The sequence below is a fragment of the Myxine glutinosa genome, chromosome 11 (genome assembly GCF_964187855.1).
Source record: "Myxine glutinosa chromosome 11, kmMyxGlut1.1, whole genome shotgun sequence".
Lineage (NCBI taxonomy): Eukaryota > Metazoa > Chordata > Myxini > Myxiniformes > Myxinidae > Myxine > Myxine glutinosa.
In genome coordinates this window covers 54,725,055-54,748,584 of record NC_136271.1, presented here as the reverse complement: position 1 = coordinate 54,748,584, position 23,530 = coordinate 54,725,055, and the positions used below count along the sequence as shown (strand labels likewise).

General features: G+C 45.9%; 1 protein-coding gene across 1 annotated transcript in view; it reads left to right on the top strand.

Annotated features, from left to right (window-relative positions):
• The window catches only part of LOC137414779 (ephrin type-A receptor 4), a 104,473-nt gene that overhangs the window by 21,015 nt on the left and 59,928 nt on the right, over nucleotides 1-23,530 (top strand). Inside the window, exons 4-5 of the mRNA XM_078786681.1 lie at nucleotides 2,559-2,714; nucleotides 2,878-3,210. Of these exons, the coding sequence (XP_078642807.1) occupies nucleotides 2,559-2,714; nucleotides 2,878-3,210 (489 nt within the window). The remainder of the gene's footprint in view (nucleotides 1-2,558; nucleotides 2,715-2,877; nucleotides 3,211-23,530) is intronic.

Genomic DNA, 23,530 nt, shown 5'->3' with positions numbered 1-23,530 from the left:
TAGTAACTACCCTTTGCAGTAGACAACATGTGAAATGTAACGATCACCAACAACCAATGAGCGCTATAGTGGACATGTCCTCCCGATGGATGACACGCTCCTTGATGCCTCATGGACATTCAAACCCAGGAGAGACAGCTCAGACGCAAGTACAGAACTCATACCTCAAAAGCTACCCTGTCAGTCATGACCCTTCGATGAACATTGCAATTCAAAATATTTTGTATTACAATACTTTCGGGATTGCAGCAACCATAAGAGGAGCAATCTTGTCTTTAATAATGTCTACAATGGGACATGGCCACTTGGCATTGATAAATGTGCGAGTCCGAGGTGAATGTTTGCCGATTCCTTCACGGGTGTTCTGATGTTTGCATAAAACCTTTTATTAGGTGTTTGAAGTGATGTGTGTTCTGAAATATAACGACCTCCTGCCATTCTGTTTCTTCCATGTGCTTTGTGTAGAGCCTTGGCGCCATCTTGATTTCCTCTGCTCTGGATGTATTTGATTAATTTGTCCTGTTGTAGGTTCTGTGTAATACAGAGCGAGACGAACTGAGCGGGGTTATTATCCCCGTCGCACCGCAGAGCGAAAGGGGGACTATGGTTTTCCCCTCCTTCCGTGTGTGCCTCCGTGCACTGCAATATCTTTATAAAAATAAGCGAAGTACCAACTTCTAATTTGGTGTGTGGGTGTATCGAGGCATAAGGAAGAACGCTATTGAAAATTGGGTCGCCACATCAAAATCCAAGATGGCCGCCACAATATATGTCTGAACCTTGTGAGCGGAATATCTTGAAAAATAAACGAACTACTAACTTCTAATCTGGTGTGTGGGTGTGTCTCAAACCCACTCGCAAATATTATCGACTCTTCCATGTTTTCTGCGCCTTCCACTTTGTCAACTCACATCACTTCACCGACGGGGGACCTTGGCTTAACCCTCGTTGTCCCCGGTTGCACCGCGGAGCGAAAGGGGGACTATGGCTTGCCCCTCCGTCCGTGTGTCCATCTGTCCGTACATGCGTGCGTGCGTAAGCGAAGGACCGCATTCGAATTTGGTGTGTTGCACCCACGTCAAAATCCAAGATGGCCGCCGCCATGTATGTCTGATGCCATGTATGTCTGAAAATTGTGAGCGGAATATCTTGAAACATAAGCGAAGTACCAACTTCTAATTTGGAGTGTGGGTGTATCTAGACATAAGGAAGAACGCTATCGAAAAGTGGGTCGCCACGTCAAAATCCAAGATGGCCGCCACCATATATATGTCTGAACCTTGTGAGCGAAATATCTTGAAAAATAAACGAACTACTAACGTCTAATCCGGTGTATGGATGTACCTAGGCATAAGGAAGAACGCTATTGAAAATTGCGTCGCCACGTCAAAATCCAAGATGGCCGCCACCATATATATGTCTGAACCTTGTGAGCGAAATATCTTGAAAAATAAACGAACTACTAACGTCTGATCTGGTGTGTGGGTGTGTCTACGCATAAGAAAGAACGCTATTGAAAATTGGGTCACCACGTCAAAATCCAAGATGGCCGCCGCCATGTATGTCTGATGCCATGTATGTCTGAACCTTGTGAGCAGAATATCTTGAAAAATAAGCGAACTACCAACTTCTAATCTGGTGTGTGGGTGTATTTAGGCATAAGGAAGAAAGCTATTGAAAATTGGGTAGCCACGTCAAAATCCAAGATGGCCACCACCATATATATGTCTGAACCTTGTGAGCGAAATATATTGAAAAATAAACGAACTACTAACTTCTAATCTAGTGTTTGGGTGTATCTACGCATAGTGGAGAACGCTATTGAAAATTGGGTTGCCACGTCAAAATCCAAGATGGCCGCCTTGCATCTTCCACTTTGTTAACTTGCATCACTCACCGACGGGGGACCTAGGCGTAACGCTTGTTATCCTTTTAAATCCAGGCACATACTTCCAGCCGTCTTGTAATGAATGGATGGGCTCGAAACTGGACATGAAAAATGTTTGTTTGAATGAAAACTCGCCAAATTTAGGAGCCAAGGATGACATCGTGCTTGTATTGTTTGTCAAGTGCCTTGCTTCAGCACAATAAGTGGGGGGAAAGGGCAATTTGCGCCGATGCATCTTCTTCCCTTAATATTTATACTCTCTGGTTTACATTTGCGTTTTGCATCGATACCCGTTGATGATTCAAATCATCTTGGAGCCACATGACTTGGCAGGACCGAGAACTTGAGGCAACAATCTTGACCAGTTATGTTGTTACAGCTGCTCGGAAGTAATTGCAAACACGTGCTCCTTGGCCTGTGCCCACCAACTTAAAGCCAACACAGTTAATTTAATTTTTTTTCTTCTTCTTTCCTCTGTGGATGCCACAGGAGAGATAGACTGTGGTAAGTGGTAGGAACATGCCGTGCAAGATAAAAGGCGAAAACCTGGTTTGGTCCTCCTTTCGGATTCCCCACTGGTGCTTCGTATAAGAAACATATGGCCACTAGCATGGACCTGTGGCCTTGATGTTTATCTGTTTACCTTCTTCCTCAACTCGTGTCCGTGCAGCATGCGAGCCGGGGCAGTATAAGGCCAAGGTGGGTGAGCGAGGATGTGCGGCCTGTCCAGCCAACAGCTTCAGCAATGCGAAGGGTTCGACATCTTGCAAATGTCGTGATGGATACTACAGGGCAAAGGGCGACAACAGCTCACATCCCTGCACACGTAAGATTATTTTGCTTATTTTGCTCACTGTCCAAATAAGGTTGACAAGAAGAAGTCAGATGTTTATTTTTTGCCCAGGTATTAGTCCTCATGATTGTTCCAGTGTGGTAAAGCACTTGCTTCGGGTTGTTTTGCAACCCTACTGATGGTTTGTGTTCTGCAGGCCCACCTACTGCCCCACAAAACCTCTTCTCGAGTGTCAATGAGACATCGGTTATTCTGGAGTGGAATCCTCCACAAAGCAGCGGTGGTCGTGAGGACGTGACATATCAAGTGCTGTGCCAGCAGTGCAGTGCATCAAGTTGTGAGCCTTGTGGTCATACGGTCCACTTCCTACCACGTCAAGACCGTCTCAAGGCACCGACTGTTACCATTGCACGCCTCAACGCACACAGCAACTACAGCTTCACTGTGGAGGCCGTCAATGGGGTGTCAAGTCTGGCACCGAGTTTCCTCCCATTCTCAACCACTGTCAACCTCACCACAAACCAAGCTGGTGAGTTCTCATATTTGTAATTTTTATGTATTGGGTGACAATGTTGCTTTTTGTATACAAAATGTCAGCTCATTGAAGAGGTAGTCTTGCCTTAAATTCGCGAATGAGTGGTAAGAAAGAGTGGCGTTTAGAGACTGGATGAAAATTATTAAAATTTGAGGTTTCTGATAACATTCCAGAAGGACAGACAATCATAATTAAATCCATTTCTTTCTTGGTCTTGATATACTATTTGTATTCCAGTTAAATATTTTCGAATAACCTTCAATTTGAACAAATAAAGAGATTGTCAAATATAAATTACTTTGTGACATGTGACTAACATATATGTGTGTGTATCTATATGGCCACCAGCCATATAGTATATATATATATATATATATATATTGTTATAGATCGCGGTTAGATGTTATAGACCGAGCGGTGGTGTAAGACCGCGACCTAACAAAACTCACCCGATTCCACCCGAACTTTGGCCGTATCGCACCGTAGCTGCCCAATGGGGAAAAGACAAAGGCGACGAATGCAAAGAGGAAAAAGAAGGCAAAGAAAGGTTTGGAAATACGACTGAATTTATTGGCTATTTACACACAAGCAAAAAGAAAGCAATCAAGGTTTATTTACAACACATAAGACGCAGGTGACACAGGGAAAATACTAGCTTATACAGACTTAATTAACCCAGGACAGAACAAACAAAAGACGGACTCACGCGGGGAATTGCAGGAGGTGGATGGCTGGAGGTGAACGCTTGGTGGAGCCAACGCAGAGCTTGGTGGAGCTGAACGCTTGGTGGAGCCAACGCGGAGCTTGGTGGAGCTGAACGCTTGGTGGAGCCAACGCGGAGCTTGGTGGAGCTGAACGCTTGGTGGAGCCAACGCGGAGCTTGGTGGAGCCAACGCGGAGCTTGGGGGATTGGTGTGACGGGTTCTCTCTCCTTCCTTAGTCCCACCCAGTCCAACAACTTCCTCTCGTGCTTCAGGACTCTTTCTTTCTTGGTCCCTCACTCTTTACCACCGACTCCTCACCGCAACCAACGCAACCACTTGACCACCACCTCTACTGACTGACTCTTCACCACTCTGCACTTGACGACCGACTCCCAACCAACTCAGACCAACTCAAAGTCCAACTCCAGGCCTTTCTGTCTTCTGCTCTCCTCTGTAAAAACGCATCTCTCCTGGCCACACCCCTGCCTTGGGTTATATAGGCCCCCGCCCCTCAACCTTTGCGAACCTCCCCGGCCGCTCTTCCTCCGCCCTCTGTAGCCAAACCCCTGGCTCATGGTTGGTCGAGCGGGGCTGGTTCACTCCTCCCCTCTCTGACGAGGTGGGGAAACGCCTTCCTTCCCCCAACCCTGCCTCGTGGTCAATGGCGGCAATTGGATCGGAGGTAATATGGGATGGAGATTTTGGGGATGGGAAGGAAAGGGGATCTATTCTCTTTCACTGGTGCAATGGAGTATTTCAATTAATGGAAGACACAGCCTTACGCTAATACACATAATAAGGATATAACTGTCAAAAGAAAGGATATATCGTGTCCTGCATGTATGTTTTATGGACTAACTACGGAAACGCCCTTTGACCTTTATACAACCACAAACGGAGGGAGGAGGGGTGATATTTTACAACAACCTTTTACAACAACATTTTACCACAACAACAAAATAAAAAAACATTCTCATATCCACAACACTGCACCCTCCTCCCCTTAGGCACGTCCCGGGCCTATTACTTTTACCTTAGTGTGGCATGTAGGTGTAGTTCCCTCTACTTTTAGCCTGACCCTGAGTGCGACAGTTTTAAAACATAAATAAATGTGTCCCGCTGCTCCATTGCACCCTGCCTAACAGACTTACGCCCACAGTTAACCGAATTGCGGAATGGTCTTCAAACTATACACTGACGGTGGGAAGCATTATTTACACTGACGCTAATTTTATTTACAAAACTAACCCAGGACCTGTAATTGTTCTTTCTGGGGGGGAGACAGTCTGCTCTGCATCGACGCACCATGAACGCACCCAAAAACGCACCAATACACACCCAAGCACCAATCGGTGCAGTCACCATTGTTCAATGAATGTTCAATAAAAATAAAATCAACAACCCCTAACCCTGCAGGTGTCTCTTGCTCTTCGGCTCCCTCTGCTGGTTATTATTATTTGTCTTCCAGATGTTGTCATTCTCTTTTGCTTTGCTTACTGGCGGCCTATTTGCAATAAAGTGTGCCCAATGTGCCCTTCTTTATTTTCTTTTATTTATAGCCCACAGGGCCGACTAGTGTGGTTCACCTGTGGGGCATCGGTGCCCTGTGGCCAAGGTCCGCCAGCAAGATTTCAGGCCCTCATGGCCGGTTCCAGCAGAGGGGCCATGCCCCAACCCATGGGGTCCATAAGTGGTGCTCGGCCACAGGCATGTGGTCCATAATGTGGTGCATCGATGCAGACAGCTGGTTCTGGGAATTTCGGGCGCACAATGGCCGACCCACGCACGCTCCCCTCGGCGCCCAACGGCGCACAGGTCATGTGGGAGACAAAAGGGGAAAGACAATTGAGCGAGGGGTAAGGTCACAAGGGTACACGTCAAAAAAACAATGCAAGGCGAAATGCGTACGGAGGGCGAAGTGAGAAAGCTCGTCCCTACCGTACGTCACCCCCCTGTCACCTAGCCTACCCTTGCCCTTACGCCATATGTACAAAATCTACACATTACCAATTCGTCACTACTGTCACGTCTTCCCCATATTTCCCCTATACCAAATTCGTCACCACAATCCCTCTACTTCAAAAATTTGCCATCATCAATTCATCATCAATCCTCATAAGGAGGAAGAGATGGAATTACGCACAATGTCACACCCACGTCATGATGCGTCTCACATTCCAAACATTTGCACAGTAAAAATAATTAAACATGGCATGGTGTGGAGTACCTGTCACCTCAGGTGAGTGGATGCAGATGGTGCGAGGAGATCCTTCATCCTAACTATCCTCTAAATGATTTTAACACACTTTACACTACCCGGGTTCTTTCTCCGGCCAAACCATTGGCCCTCTTACACTATGGGTTCTAAAAACCAATTCCCATTGGCCAAACTGTGGTGCTTCTCAATTTGGGGTCTCACTCCCCCGATTCATCTCCCGGTGCTCTAGCACAATTTCTGGGCTGCGACGTGTACCTCTCCCAGTGGGTCTACCCACCTGCACACCTCCACCACTGCAGTTGCCACCCGAGCTTACCTAGCTCCTCACCCTAACCTATCTAACTGGGGCAGGCCCCTCCTGGCTCTGTCACCCCACTCGGTGCCCTCTGGCACTGGGCTACCCGGGTCCGTCCTCCGGATCCTCGGGCCCCATCCACAACAACTACTACCGGCTCCCAGAGCCCACCTGCGGCCTCACCTGGCCGACATCCTCACAGTGGTGGAGCACCCAACCAACTACACACACTAACAGGCTACACGCCCAGCCATTTCCACAACACCAACGCACCCATCCACATACCATTCTGTCACCCGCACCACAGATGCCAATATCCAACTACAATTTACCTGTACCCTCTACCTAACACTTACACTACCCGCCCCGGGTATCCGTGATGGGGGTCCACTCTTCCCCCATTCACACCTTTGCACCATCCACTCCACTCCACAATTTCCACCATTCTCACTCCACTACCATCCATTCCACTACTCCATACCATTTATTCCATACAACCACATACACCTGTTGTTGCACACCTGTGCAATCCTACCTGGTGCCACCTGCACCCTCCTCCTCTTCCTGGACCAGTTGGTCAACACAACACACAATCACCACTACTCCCTCATACACTGCTCCACACACCTGTTCAGTTGCACACCTGTGCAATCACACCTGTCCAATTCTCACCTGTTCAATCCTCACACACACGGCATCATCTCAGCTAACTACTCCCTTCTGAAACTTGCGCTTCCCAGTCGTCCCTTTAAACTATTGCGCTCCCACGTCATTATCATCCACACTAATCTACCTGCGTCCCCACTACAGGTATCAGTCACTAACTAACCTTAACGTTACCTAATGTCAATCTCTTCTAGATCCCTACAATATAACCTAACCCACCCGGGCTAGTTTTCACTGCCATACACCCCATAAACTATAGCTCCTTTGCCCCACGTCTGTGAGGGATGGTGGATTTGCCATCCCACCACATCGGGGGTCTCTCACTATCAATTTTGTACACCTAAATTCCAACCAATCAAAAATTTTCCATTTACTGCCAATTCTACCCACTATTATAAATTTCGTATCAAATCACTACCATCATCGTCCGTCTACTTATTACATCCTCTCGGTGCGCCATGACATCATTAAACTCGGCTTTATGAATTCGGGTGGTTTGGTCGCCTGCAGGTTGAATCCGTCCGGCTTTCGGTTCAAGGGAGGTGGTTTGGTTGGACCGAGATTCCACGCACCATCTCGGCGCGGCACCTTGCGGTCCCGGGCCCGATGGCTCAATCTCCCCCGGTCGGAACCCCGTCCCCACGAGGGGGCACCGTTCCGCTTCCTCCCACTCGCCCTCGAACCGGACCGGTCGCCTCGCCCGACAAAGCCCGGACTCGACCGTGCGGGGCGGGGCCAAGCCCGAATCGGCAACGACGCTTCGAAGAGAAACGACGCAGCTTCGATCGACGCCGGGCCTCGCACCCAACCAAGCACCCCTCGCACCGAGTGCTCGCATCGGCTATCCGTCGCTCTAACCACTAAACCGGTTACCATCGATGCTTCACTTGCATGCTTACAAGCATACGCTACCCCTTTCACCCTCACAAAACCTGGCGTTCCAAGTCCAACGCCGTCCGTACATTCCACCAACGCTCTCTCTGTTACACACCACACCTCTTGCGCACACTCTCCCGTTACACCCTCTGTAACACTCACCACAGGTGTACACTCTCTCGTTACTTCCTCCGTAACACTCACCACAGACGTACACTTTCTCGTTACATCCTCTGTAACACTCACCACAGGTGTACACTCTCTCGTTACTTCCTCCGTAACACTCACCACAGGTGTACACTCTCTCGTTACTTCCTCCGTAACACTCACCACAGACGTACACTTTCTCGTTACATCCTCTGTAACACTCACCACAGGTGTACACTCTCTCGTTACTTCCTCCGTAACACTCACCACAGACGTACACTTTCTCGTTACATCCTCTGTAACACTCACCACAGGTGTACACTCTCTCGTTACTTCCTCCGTAACACTCACCATGGGCGTGCACTCTTGCATCCACCCACTAACGCGCTCACATGGGCTCTCCCACACCCGCGCCATGACCAATTCAGGTGTGCTTTCTCGCACACGTTCCACCACCACCTTACTCTCTGTGTCACACTTCGTACACCCCGACGTGCATTCTCGCTCGCACTCGGTTTCACACTCGCGCTCCGATGTGCCCTCTCGCACCTGCGCCATCACCAACTCACTATTCGTGTCACACTCCGTACACCCCGACGTGCATTCTCGCTCGCACTCGGTTTCACACTCGCGCTCCGATGTGCCCTCTCGCACCTGCGCCACCACCAACTCACTATTCGTGTCACTCTCCGTACACCCCGACGTGCATTCTCGCTCGCACTCGGTTTCACTCCCACACTTTATAACACACCCACTCGCCGACGCACACTTTTTCCTCACACACCCCATGGTCGGACATTCTCGCACACCTCTTTTTTCGCACACCTGACCTGTCACACACTTCACCAACGGCCTTTCACGAACACCCGGATCCAAACCAATCCCCAAGCCGACTGAATCTTTCCTCACATCATATACATTGCCACTCACCTCCGTACCTTGTCTCCGCACCTCCTTTGCCACCTGCAAACTTTTTATTTGGTTAGTGAGCATCTCATCATGATTTGAACACAGACTTTGTACATTATCCATTTCTCCCTGCAATTCCCGGGCTACCTCCGTCATCTCTTCAATTTCAATGCCCACTTCCGCTTTTTCTTTACTCACCTCGACGACCGTTGGCTTTAATAAAATTCCCTCTACCTCATCGGTCGCCGGCTTTTCCAAGCCCCGGGTCGCGATTTCTACCCCCGTCATTGTACCCGTGCTTTCCTCCGCTTCGCTCAACCAGCGCTTTTCGACTCGCGTTACCTCCTCGTGCACCCCTGGGACCCTTTCGCCCACCATGCGATCCATGGTCTCCCCACATTTTTGCATGCGGTCACCCATTCTGTTGTTTATTGCTTCCATTTTATTACTCAATTTCTCCCCGTTTATTCTCAGCATCTCGGCGAATTGCGCCATGAAGGCTTGCATTTGGACCACCGTTGGTAGTACAAAGGGTGCGGCCGCAGCTGCCCCCTCAACCACGTGCGCGAGGCCGCCATTTTGTGCACCTGATACACCCTCAACCACACCTTCTTTACTCTCCTCCACCATTTTTTTTCCTAAGTCCTGGGTCGATTCTACCCCGTCTATCTCTCCCACCGGCATCCCGTCGCCTTGAACAGCCATGGCGCGATTTCAAAATTCGGGTTTTGCTTTGAAAAAAAAACAATTTCGGCAGCTCGTAATTTTGACCAAAATTTTTTTTCTAGATGTTTTAAAAATTTGGTTCGGGCCCCGAATCTCACTCCCAGACACCAATTGTTATAGATCGCGGTTAGATGTTATAGACCGAGCGGTGGTGTAAGACCGCGACCTAACAAAACTCACCCGATTCCACCCGAACTTTGGCCGTATCGCACCGTAGCTGCCCAATGGGGAAAAGACAAAGGCGACGAATGCAAAGAGGAAAAAGAAGGCAAAGAAAGGTTTGGAAATACGACTGAATTTATTGGCTATTTACACACAAGCAAAAAGAAAGCAATCAAGGTTTATTTACAACACATAAGACGCAGGTGACACAGGGAAAATACTAGCTTATACAGACTTAATTAACCCAGGACAGAACAAACAAAAGACGGACTCACGCGGGGAATTGCAGGAGGTGGATGGCTGGAGGTGAACGCTTGGTGGAGCCAACGCAGAGCTTGGTGGAGCTGAACGCTTGGTGGAGCCAACGCGGAGCTTGGTGGAGCTGAACGCTTGGTGGAGCCAACGCGGAGCTTGGTGGAGCTGAACGCTTGGTGGAGCCAACGCGGAGCTTGGTGGAGCCAACGCGGAGCTTGGGGGATTGGTGTGACGGGTTCTCTCTCCTTCCTTAGTCCCACCCAGTCCAACAACTTCCTCTCGTGCTTCAGGACTCTTTCTTTCTTGGTCCCTCACTCTTTACCACCGACTCCTCACCGCAACCAACGCAACCACTTGACCACCACCTCTACTGACTGACTCTTCACCACTCTGCACTTGACGACCGACTCCCAACCAACTCAGACCAACTCAAAGTCCAACTCCAGGCCTTTCTGTCTTCTGCTCTCCTCTGTAAAAACGCATCTCTCCTGGCCACACCCCTGCCTTGGGTTATATAGGCCCCCGCCCCTCAACCTTTGCGAACCTCCCCGGCCGCTCTTCCTCCGCCCTCTGTAGCCAAACCCCTGGCTCATGGTTGGTCGAGCGGGGCTGGTTCACTCCTCCCCTCTCTGACGAGGTGGGGAAACGCCTTCCTTCCCCCAACCCTGCCTCGTGGTCAATGGCGGCAATTGGATCGGAGGTAATATGGGATGGAGATTTTGGGGATGGGAAGGAAAGGGGATCTATTCTCTTTCACTGGTGCAATGGAGTATTTCAATTAATGGAAGACACAGCCTTACGCTAATACACATAATAAGGATATAACTGTCAAAAGAAAGGATATATCGTGTCCTGCATGTATGTTTTATGGACTAACTACGGAAACGCCCTTTGACCTTTATACAACCACAAACGGAGGGAGGAGGGGTGATATTTTACAACAACCTTTTACAACAACATTTTACCACAACAACAAAATAAAAAAACATTCTCATATCCACAACAATATATATATATATATATATATATATATATATATATATATATATATATATACATATATATATATATATATATATACATATATATATATATATATATATATACATATATATATATATATATATATATATCATATATATATATATATATATATATATATATATATATATATATATATATATATATATATATATATATATATATATATATATATATATATTTATATATATATATATATATATATATATATATATATATATATATACAGAGTTTCCCTGGAACCAAAGGGCAAAATAAGTGATTCATGATTTTTTTGTTTCGGAATGATTTTTACTTAATGTTAAATGAATTGAACATTCAACATTAATTCTTCCTTACTCAGCAACATCATAGACACCTGAAAGAAACTAAAACGTCAAGAAAAAAACATTCTTAAATGAAAAAATCATGCATTACTCCTTTTGCCCGATGGTTCCAGACTTATGGGAAACCCTGTATATACAGGTGTGTGTGTATATATATATATATATATACACAGTGCATTCAGAAAGTATTCAGACCCCTTCACTTTTTTGTCCCCTGTCGCACTGCGGAGCGAAAGGTGGACTATGCTTTTCCCCTCCGTCCGTGTGTGCGTGTGGGCATGCTTGTGTGTGTACGTGCGTGCGTAAGCGAAGGACCGCATTCGAATTTGGTGTGTTGCACCCACGTCAAAATCCAAGATGGCCGCCGCCATGTATGTCTGATGCCATGTATGTCTGAAAATTGTGAGCGGAATATCTTGAAACATAAGCGAAGTACCAACTTCTAATTTGGAGTGTGGGTGTATCTAGACATAAGGAAGAACGCTATCGAAAAGTGGGTCGCCACGTCAAAATCCAAGATGGCCGCCACCATATATATGTCTGAACCTTGTGAGCGAAATATCTTGGAAAAATAAACGAAGTACTAACTTCTATTCTGGTGTGTGGTGTATCTAGGCATAAGGAAGAAGGCTATTGAAAAGTGGGTCGCCACGTCAAAATCCAAGATGGCCGCCACCATATATATGTCTGAACCTTGTGAGCGAAATATCTTGAAAAATAAACGAAATACCAACTTCTAATCTGGTGTGTGGGTGTATCTATGCATAAGGAAGAACGCTATTGAAAATTGCGTCGACACGTCAAAATCCAAGATGGCCGCCGCCATGTATGTCTGAACCTTGTGAGTGAAATATCATATCATAGCATGTTTTCTGCGTCTTCCACTTTGTCAACTCGGTATCAAGTGTCTACAGTATCAGCCAGCATACATGGCTTTAAAAGCCTTAGTTTAGCAATGCAGCCCAACTTGGGAAGGAAAACGGGCCATGGATGAGCTTATGACTCACTGACCATATTCAGCACAGAGTGAGTTTCCCCAAAAAGTTGTTCTGACGAGCCTTCTGTGAGAGATTATATCCAATATCATCTCTTAATTGGAATGGTGACAATGAACACATGTGCCACACCAACACTTTGTTGCAAGGCTCCTGATCACCAGAGGATGCCTTCTCCAACATCCTCCCTGTTTCGGCATCCATTACACAGTTAATGAGGTTTTTTTATTTGTAGCCAGGAATGGAGATGTTGAAGCTAAAATGCAACTTCTTACTTAGTTGCAGTCTGTCAAAGACCAACCACTTACTGCTAAAATAAGTTGTAGCTGCTACACCACTACCCATGGCATCAGTCAGCATATAGAGGCTTTATAAATCCTTGCTAATGATGCAAACTGCAAAGGATGTGGATGCCTAAGCAGGGAGGATATGTAGTTGGTGCCCCCTATTGGTCAGGACCCTTCGAGCATGTGCTGATGTGGCGCTTAGGTTCATGTTCACCATTCTATTTATGAGATGCTGTTGAATATATATATATATATATATATATATATATATATATTACTTCCCGTTTCTTAAATTGTTAGATGAGTTCATCTTCAGTGCACTTTCACACACTTACAGACACATATATACACTCACATTCGGGGTCTGCCGAGCAGGCACGTAAGACATCGGCCATTATAAAGCTCGCAGTGTTAGTGTGAGAAATCTCTGAGGATATCCCGGAGACTCAATAGCTCAGTGGGCTGTCACCGTGTAAGTGATGAGGTTCCTGGGTTTGAGTCCGGGGTTGTCAGAATTTTTTCACACTAGCCCCACGCAATAATTTACTTCCTGTTTAATATATATATATATATATATATCTACATATATATACATATACATGAGCATAAATATACATACACACACATATCCGGTCCGATGTATCATACTACGTGTTGCAGATGTTATGGAGCGTTAGTTCTGCCAAAGTAGTTCATATGCCAGAGTTAAACTGGGCGGTTTGCCATCCCTCTCCCAGCAGTAGTTTGGGCAGGAATTTGAAATTTGCCTGGTGCCGGCGATAGGTTGCTAATTTTTCGCAAAGGACACTGTGGGATATTTTGTGTCCACCACCTAATGTCGGCAGATAGGACACCATTTTAACAAGCATTCTGAGTGTTGTGCTGCAATACATGTCCCCTACCAAAGTTCAAAGTGCCATAACTTTGTCAAAAATGATCGAATATGCAAATTTATGCACGGTTGATGCTGGTTTTCAAACTTGATCTGAGGTATGCTGAGACACGTGTGTCACGCCTCGCCTCGTTGATAAGCCCGCAAGGTTGCTCCGTGGAGTGGCTTGCACATATTGCACTGTGTGAATTATATAATTACCAACTCACGGTCTGAGGTACTAGCGATTGAAGAGATTTCCATTAAAAAAAAATATTTTTGTTTAATTAACGATATCTGCCAAACCACGTGACATATCGCATATTCCGGAGTGGCCTGCACATATTGCACTGTGTGAATTATATAATTACCAACTCACGGTCTGAGGTACTAGCGATTGAAGAGATATCCATTAAAAAAAAAGTTTTTTGTTTAATTAACGATATCTGCCAAACCACGTGACCTATCGCATATTCCAAAAAGACATTTTATTAGATTGACATGCCGAACACATCTGTGAAGTTTCCCCTCGATTGGATCAAAAATGAGGGAGGAGCTCTGTTTTAAAGGTTCATGCTTAAAAACGTCATAACTCTGAAGCCATGTGACGCATGACGTCATGCTCGGTGACTTTTTTGTTCGTCATGGGTATGCGATTCTGCCTGCAAAGTTTGGCCTTGATCTGTTCAGCCGTTGCAAAGAAAAAGGGGTTTTCGTGTTTTCACGAAAAACAATATGGCGGCCGAACCATGTGACCCTTGACGTCATAATTACCATGAAAATATTCTACAGACCGAGTCCCCCCTACGGTGAAAATTTGATCTCAATCGGTCATATTATTGCAGAGAAAATCTTTTTTAAAGGAAATTAAAACTTAAAATGGCACTGAGTTAAGGATCATCAGAATTATCAGAATTCCCAAAGTTCAAAGTGCCATAACTTTGTCAAAAATGATCGAAACGTCGTGAAGTTCGAACTTGATCTGTAACTTATCATGAGGAAACCAGTTACCAAGTTTGTAATCATTAGCATTAAGAGTTTAGAAAAAAAGTCCGGAAAACTGTTCTTTGCGTGACAACAGACGGACAGACTGACAGATGGAGGGACGGAGTGCAAACCTATAGTCCCCTCCGGTGTACACCGGTAGGGGACTAACAAGCATCCAAGGGAAGGCACACCCATTCATGAATCACCCTGTCTATGAAACACCAGGAAGACAGCTTGTAGCTGGTTTGAGATTTAAACCTCGGCCGGACAGCTTCGAGGCGAGTGTGTGTATGTTTTTTTCCGTAAATTTTCATTTACGAACGCTTTTTCTTTTTTTCATTTACAGACATTATTGTAATGTTTATTTCACAGTTTACAGTTAAATAAATTACAATTTTCAAATGCAAGATATTGATTCAGGTTTTTTATTTATCTATTTTTTGGACATGTTTACGGATTTTTTAAACATATATTTTCATGTTGGGGATATTTTCCAAAAAAACTGTTATTATTCCCAGTGTACACGCCAAATTTCAACTTTACACGACACCCGGAAGGTACCGAACATTAATATCAGTCAATGGTTAGAAAGCGCTTTGCACTCGGAGGCATCCGCGTGGTACTCAAGTCTTTGCAGACTGAGATTAAAGCTCTATGGTCACAAATAGACAAAGGCAGAGATGTCGATCTAGATTTCGCCCTCATGGGACTTATGAGGCCTGCCTTTTTTATAATAAAAAAGGTTTAAAAAAAAATCAAACATTTAAACAGCCTTGGACGTGCACCTTGACCCCACGGCCAAAGCGCACCGTCTATCAAGACTGACCCATTAGCATACACATGCACCTCAACCCAAAGGCTGAAGCACATGGTCAATCAAAACACATGCATCCTGACCCCGAAGGGCCAGAATGCATGGTCATACAATTGGACCCCTCCTCCATAGGAGTGAGTCCCCAAGACGAGGGCTTATTTTTCCCTCAGGACAACATACTGTTACGGATCTCGGACGTCGGCTCTCCCCTTATCAAGAGGGGGTTAATCCCCTTGTCTTTTTATCTGGCCGACCTGAGTCCTGGAAGTTATACGCTCCTTCCGGTCGGTATTAGGTAGGGTTATTGGTCAATTTGGTCCGAATACCTAATTACTAACCCCGACCGTGAAGCAGGGAAATAACTCCCGCTCGAACCACGGATATGATGGAAAATGCCGAGCGGATAGCAATCCGCGATCCGAGCTGTTAACAGGGACTAAACCCGATTCTGAGCGGTTCCTGATCGTGCCACGTTTACCCATTGAGAGAAAAGACGGATGCGATCGGACAAGAGGAAACCAGAAAATAGGAAGAACAAAGATTGGTTTATTACAAATGTACAAGAAGGAGAAGAGGAAACGAAAGAATGTACAGGATAGGAAGGGGAAGAAGAAGAACACAGGGCAGCCTTAAAACAGTCTTATTCTTAATACCCAGGACAAACATACACACTCACACGGGGATTTAGATGGTGGATGGAAGGTCCGGCGATGCGGTCCAGGCTCCGGTCGGCTCCGGTCCAGCGGGCGAAACCCGGCAGGCAGCTCCACGTGTAATGGAATGTGACCGGACAGTTTATATAACGGGGGGAAGCTGGTACGCTGCGTACGTAATATGTGCACTATACAAAGGCGCCAAACGCCCCCTCTCCAATGTTCTCCTTTGATAAGGTCCTCCTTTCATCAGCGCCACTGCACGAGTCCTTTCAATGCAACGCGCGTTCTCCCAGTAAGTCAAATGTGCTCTCTCCCATCAGTAAGTAAGTTCTCATCAAGCGCGCCGTATATCTCATAAGTCGGTCCTTGCAATCACGACAGTCCTATGCGCAGTCCTGTAAAAGGGCTTTGCGTTCGCGCTTATATAACTCGACCAAGCGATCACTCCGCGGGCCCCAAAGCCACGCCTGTCGGCGATCCTACCTCAGCCCTGGTTGGCTGGGCATCGCTTACCGGCCACGCCCTGATGGTGAGTTGACGTGGCCACACCTTCTTCCTGGCACTCCGCCCCCTTTCTCGGGCCTAAACTCATGGCTTATGGCGGCGTTTGAGCGAGCTCCAGCTCAAGGCAGTGAACACTGCTAACAAAGGCGCGTAACAAATTGGGAGGGGCCATGGGCAGACTGGAGGGCGCATAATGGCGTTGCGTGGAGAGGGAGGCTGCCAAAATGAATGGAATGGGCCTACTTCTTATTTGATTGACACAACGCAGATTCAACTATTGGGAACACGGCCTTATCTAATACACATACTAATGAAATAACTGAAGTCCTATGGTGACCTACGTGTTGCTTGTGGCCTAACTATGGGGTGCAACCTTTAACCTTTTAATGATGGGATGTTTACAAGAAAGTGTGGGTTCTAAAACTGCAACAATACTGTAAATTCTTTATTTGTGACCAATCTAAGCCATTAATATACACAGGTTGAACCCCCTAACTTGACTAGGAAGCAAGGCACAGATTGACATCTCAGTCTTCTAGTTTGGAGGTGATGTGTTGGTATAATTTATGTACATGACGTCAGTGTCATGTCATAGGGTTAGTGTACTTCCTTAGTTATATATATATATATATATATATATATATATATATATATATATATATATATATATATATATATATATGTATGTATATATATTGTCCTGTCCGTAGCTAGTTAAGACAAGCCTTGGACGAATAGCCGAGACAGCTTTTACTCCCGAGGCGAGCAGTCGAAAATGGCGATTATTTTGTGCGCACGGAATGAAGGAAGGCGAAGCGTTTACCTGACAAGACACGCGGCTTTAATCCGAAACCACAACGAATAAACACAACAGTAAATTCAACAAATAGTTTAACGAAAAATAAATGCAAGACAAAAATGTTAAAATAAATGTTGAGGAAATTAAATTAGACTTTGATGGACCCTCCCAACAGTCTCAAATACGAACAAGGGGAAAGATAAAATAAAATGTTCCTTTTTATAGTGCACTTAGCTAGTCATTACAACGAGTACTTTGGTGAGGTCGGCAGTGGTTGCCAAGTCCAATGCTTCCCGCGCTTGAGTGCCCAATATGCTGCCGGCCCACGCCGCGAGTGCACCGATCCATGAAGCGGGCAGCCAAGACATCCTCCTCTCAATTCATGGCCAGCAAGCACAACGCGGCCCCCAGATTCCCCGAAGAGCACCTTAGCCGCCCCAAAACCTCCTCACTCCGATATTGGTAAAGCTCCCAAGAGCTCTCCTCACAAGCGCACATAAAGGCCAAGCTCCTTCTTCAGCCCCAAGAGACGTAATAATAATAATAATAATTCATTTATTTTGTATAGCGCTTTTCAAGAAGCCCAAAGGCGCTTTGACAGAGTGGAAAACATAATGCATAACAATACATGAAAACAACAATTGCAAAAAGACAAGAATCAATAGGGAAATATTTAAAGCAAAAGGAGGGAGAAGGAGAAGAGATAGTCAGGGGTTAAATGCTGTGGGTTGAATGTTGAATGCAGTGTTGAACAGGTGGGTCTTTAGTGATGTTTTGAATGTGGTGAGTGAGGAGGAGTCTCTGATGGTGTGAGGTAGTGAGTTCCAGAGGGTGGGAGCAGCGATGGAGAAGGCCCTGTCCCCCCAGGATCTGAATTTGGTCCGGATGGAGGGGGTCAGGAGGTTGGTACCAGCAGAGCAGAGGTTGCGGGTGGGAGTGTGTCTGGAGAGGAGGTCAGCCAGGTAGGATGGGGCCAGGTTATGGAGGGCTTTGTATGTCAAGAGGAGGATTTTGTACTGGATTCTCTGGGGGATGGGGAGCCAGTGAAGCTTGTAAAGGACGGGGGTGATGTGGTCACGGGTCCGGGAATGGGTGAGTAGACGGGCAGCGGAGTTCTGAATGTATTGGAGTTTATTGGTGATTTTTGAGGGTGAACCATAGAGGAGGCTATTGCAGTAGTCCAGACGGGAGGCGATGAAGGCGTGGATGAGGAGGCAATTGACAGGTGTGTTGATTTTGTGATATTTTGTGAGGATATTATAATATTATGATATTTGATATTATAATATAATTACATATTTTGTAACTCACAATATTTTGTGAGCATTTTTGGGCCAATGATGATTATTTCAGATTTATCACAGTTAAGCTTGAAGAAGTTGATTTGAAGCCAGGATTTTATTTCAGTGATGCAGTTTGTCAGGATAGAGTGGGTGTCGGTGGAGACGGACTTGGTGGAGATGAAAAGCTGGATGTCATCGGCGAAGCAGTGGAATTGGAGACCATGACGGCGGATTAAGTGACCGAGGGGGGGACAGGTAAAGGATGAAGAGAAGGGGGCCAAGAACTGAACCTTGGGGGACACCTTGGGGGAGGGGAGCAGTGGGGGATTTGCAGTTATTGATGGAGATGAACTGGCGTCTGTCAGAGAGGTATGATTTAATCCAAGAGGGGGCAGTAACGTTAAAGGTGGATTCAAGTCGGGTGAGGAGGCTGGTGTGATCGATGGTGTCAAAGGCAGCGCTGAGGTCGAGGAGGACGAGAATGTTGAGGTTGCCAGCGTCAGAGGAGAGGAGAGGAGAAGGTCGTTGGTGATTTTGAGGAGAGCAGTTTCAGTACTGTGGTTGGAGCGGAATCCGGATTGGAATGTTTCATACAGGTTATTGGCAGAGAGGTGATGTTTGAGTTGAGTGGCTACAGCGCGTTCCAAAACTTTTGACAGAAAGGGTAGGTTGGAGATGGGTCTGAAGTTGTTTAGGGTGTCAGGGTTTAGACCAGGTTTTTTTAGAATGGGGGTAACAGCAGCAATTTTGAGGGAAGGTGGGACGATGCCTGTAGACAGGGAGGAGTTTATTGTTGCAATGATAAGTGGAGAGAGGGCAGGGAGGGAGGCCTTGACAAAGCTGGAGGGGATGGGGTCAAGAGTGCAGGTGGCAGTTTTCATTCCTATGAGGAGTTCAGAGAGGTCAGTAGGGGAGATTGGGGAGAACCGAGACAGGGGATGGCAGGACAAGGCGGGGCAGGTGGTTGGAGGGGGAGCGGGTGCGGCGGTGGTCAAGCTGTTGTAGATGTTGTCAATTTTGCATTGGAAGAAAGAGAGGAAGGAGATGCAGTTGTCTACTGTGAATGACTGGGTGGTGGTGTTCAGGGGGCGGAGGAGTTTGTTTATTGTCGAGAAGAGTGCTTTTGGGTTTCCGGAGCCAGAGTGGATAATTTGAGAGTAGTAGGCGGAGCGGGCGCGGGAGAGGGCATCTTTGTAGTGTTGTAGGTGGTCCTTGTAGGCTTGGGAGTGAACTGTGAGACCTGTTTTATTGCGGAGTCTTTCAAGTTGGCGACACGAGTTTTCATCAGGCGGAGTTCAGGGGTAAACCAGGGAGCAGAATGGGTGAAAGAAACTGTTTTGGTTTTTACAGGCGCAAGCTGGTCAAGGCAGGAGGAGAGAGTGTGGTTGTAGTAGTCAGTGAGGTCGGAGCCAGAGAGATGGTGCAAATTTAATCCAGTGGAGCAGACAAGGTCCAAAATGTGACCACGGATATGGGTAGGAAAGTCGACATGTTGAGTGAGGTTAAAGCAGGTGAGTAAATCAGTGAAGTTAGTGGTTATTGTGGAGTCAGTGGAGTCCATGTGGATATTGAAATCCCCAAGGAGGAGGATTGAGGGGGAGAGGGAACATAGCTGGGTCAGAAAGTAGGAGAAGTCAGACAGGAATGATGGGTGTGGCTTGGGAGGGCTGTAGACGACAGCCATGACTGACTGCGTGCGACCAGAGTTTAAAAGCCTGGTGTTCAAATGATGAGGATGAGGATGAGGCGATGGGGATGAGGCTGGTCCTGATGTCTTGACGGTGGATAACGGCAATTCCACCACCTCGGCCCCCCGAGCGTGGTTTATTGACATTGGAATATCCATTGTGTGTGGTGAGGTTGAGTGTGTAGTAGTCCAGAGGTTGTTGCCAGGTTTCGGTGAGACGGAGAAAGTCCAGTTTGTTATCCAGGATGTATTCGTTCAGGATGAGGCATTTGTTGTTGAGGGACCGGGTGATGAACAGGGTGAGCTTGATGTTGTTTTGAACAGCAGGGATGAATTCAGGTGATTTAGCCAGGGTTCGTAGGCAGGAGGTGCGATTGTGTGCGTTGCTGTGACCAGGTGCGCTGGGACGAAGAGTGGGAGTGCGCTGAGCCGACCAGAGGACGGGGATGGAGTGACCTGATTGCAAATATACAAACTTACGACCGGAGCCACGGTGAATGTACCTGGGTCGTCGGAGGAGTCCATTTGATTTGATGGCAGAGATGCATGATGGGGTGGAGCGGGTATTGAGCAGAAGGAGCCTTGCGGCGGAGTACCGCAGAGCCATGCCAGGCAGGAGCGGAGAGACGAGACAAGGCTAAGGTTGAGGAGGTGAAACAATGGTCCCAACCCACGGGAGCGGGCCCGAGGAAACGAAGGAGCCAGGTAGGTGAAGCTGAAGTGTTTGAAGAAGAAGACGTGCCCTTCTTCTTCTCTCTGGAAGCTTCTCCATGACATCACATCGACCAATGCCAAAGTTCTTTCCAAATCACTCCATTGCCCTCTCGGTCAATCATGAACTTTGGGGCGTGGCCTCACGGCCTTCTCTTCCATGCCCTTCGTACCACTCTGGGGCGTGGTCTTTTTCCTTATTAGGTCCAATGGGCAGGGCTTACTTGCCGGACGGCCCTGCCTGGCTTGCAGTGGATGGTTGTCGTGGTTTTTAATTAGCGATTAAGGTTAGTTTTCCCCAGTATGTGATATTCCCTCTGATTTTTCCCTTTACGTTTTACATTTCCAAGGCTGGCCAACTGCTTCACCCCTCATGTGAAGACACATAGACAATCTTAAGCTACAGTCTCCCTACTTAAGTACTTCAAGATTTCTCCTACGCGTCCACGGTCCATGCTATAATTATACAGTCCTACCTTTACTATGGGATTCCTTCATCTACCCCCATAAACGTAACTATACATATATATAATATTGTAGCTTGACTCCGGTTGGTATGTGGAAACCATGACAATAAAGAGGACATTGATTTTGCTTATTCCGGCTTTCATTAGAATCGAGGAAACGATGCTTTGGCTATTATATCTTGCGAGGCCTGATGACGATGCTGGTGATTTTTACCTCTGACATCAGGAGTTGTGAGATTAATAGTTGAGCATGCAGGGACCTCTTATCACCACTGATGATCAGAAAGGAATATATACAAAATATGCTAGCAACAGATCTTAAAGCATGACGACCAAAGTTCTCATGTTTTCAGCAGCATGATACAGTCGAGAGGCTGTCAGGCCACAGACACTAACTTATATTATGGGCAGCAATCCTAGACTACAGGCTGTTCAAAAATAAGCAGGCCTCAGGCAGCTGTTCAGCTGTTAAAATGTAACAACTGTCGTGATGTTGCTTTTAGGTCATGGGCATAATCCGCAAAGCCATGGAGGTTTGTAATATATGTGATTGTTTCTTTAGTCGAAAAGTTAATGTCACTCTTATTAGGCCAGTGGGACAGATTGCTTCGCACACTTTTCCCATGACCTTTTTTTTGTTTGATTCTGAAACGTTTGGCCAGGTAAAATCACTCTTTGATTAGATAATGTCATCATAAATTAAATTATCTTTCACAGTGAATAACTCTGATTCACTGAGAGCAAATGCAAATTTAACAAGGTATCGGAAAATATCCCCTTTTACCAGAGATTTTGACCTTGGTTTTCTCAAAAAACAAAAAAGAAAAGTAGCGCAATTACGAAATGATTGAGTGAAAATAGGTTCGAAAAAAATGAGGTTGAAGTATCTGACAGAATTCCTCCCAATGTAAAAATACACTGGCTGTCAGTTTGCGAAAAGTAACTTTGGAGTTACTTTTAGGATTCAAACATGAAATTTATGAATTGGCAGTCAGTGATATCTCAATGTTGAACCCAGTTCTGCATGCAAGCAGTTGGTGATTAAGGGGCCAAGTGGGATAAAATGCAGGGTTTTACACGCCATCAAACAAATGCACATATCTACACTCACAGACAAGCTACCCCCTACAAACCATATATCACTGGAAAGCTGACAATCTGGAGAATACAAAAATTGAAGAATTGAAACAATACACCTTCAAATAAGGAAATTACATTTATTTTCCTCAACACAATTGAAAATTTACATTTTTGCATTTTGTCAGCAAAATTGTAACCCCATATAATACAACTAACTCCGGCAATCTACTTTTTTCCCTCAGTTTTACATATTATAGGGATGTCCTAATATTCCAATGATGGCTTTTCTTCAAATCAGTTTATTTCAGCTGCACACTGATTATTTTTTGTAGAAACAGAAAAAGGTGACTTTTTACTTCATAAATTTTTTTAAGTAGGGGTATCTCTAAAAGCCATCACTAATTCACTCAACACCTCAAACCTGACATTCTGACCAAATTTGAAGAAATTCTGATGATTAGTTTTTGAGTTATAACAAGTTTATGAATATTCATGAGAGCACAGATGTTTCTGAAAGAACATACATCATAGAGTATTTTGACATGAAAAATTATATTTAAAAAATTTACTCAAATTTTACCCCACTCGGCCCCTTAAGGACAAAATGATACATGGTGCTGATGACATCGGACAGGCAAAGCTAGAATTTGTGGGTTAAAATCAGAATTGAATGCAGCAAAATGGGACTCGTCTGTGATGTAGATCGGAGAGCATGAGGAAGTGATGAAAGAAAGAACACCAAACGGTGCACAAAACTTACGGTCTATATTGACAAGTCCCAGCAATAAAAAAATTCAACAAATCTTCTAATCTAGAGTGAATGAGGAACAGGCCTACAGGTTCAGGAC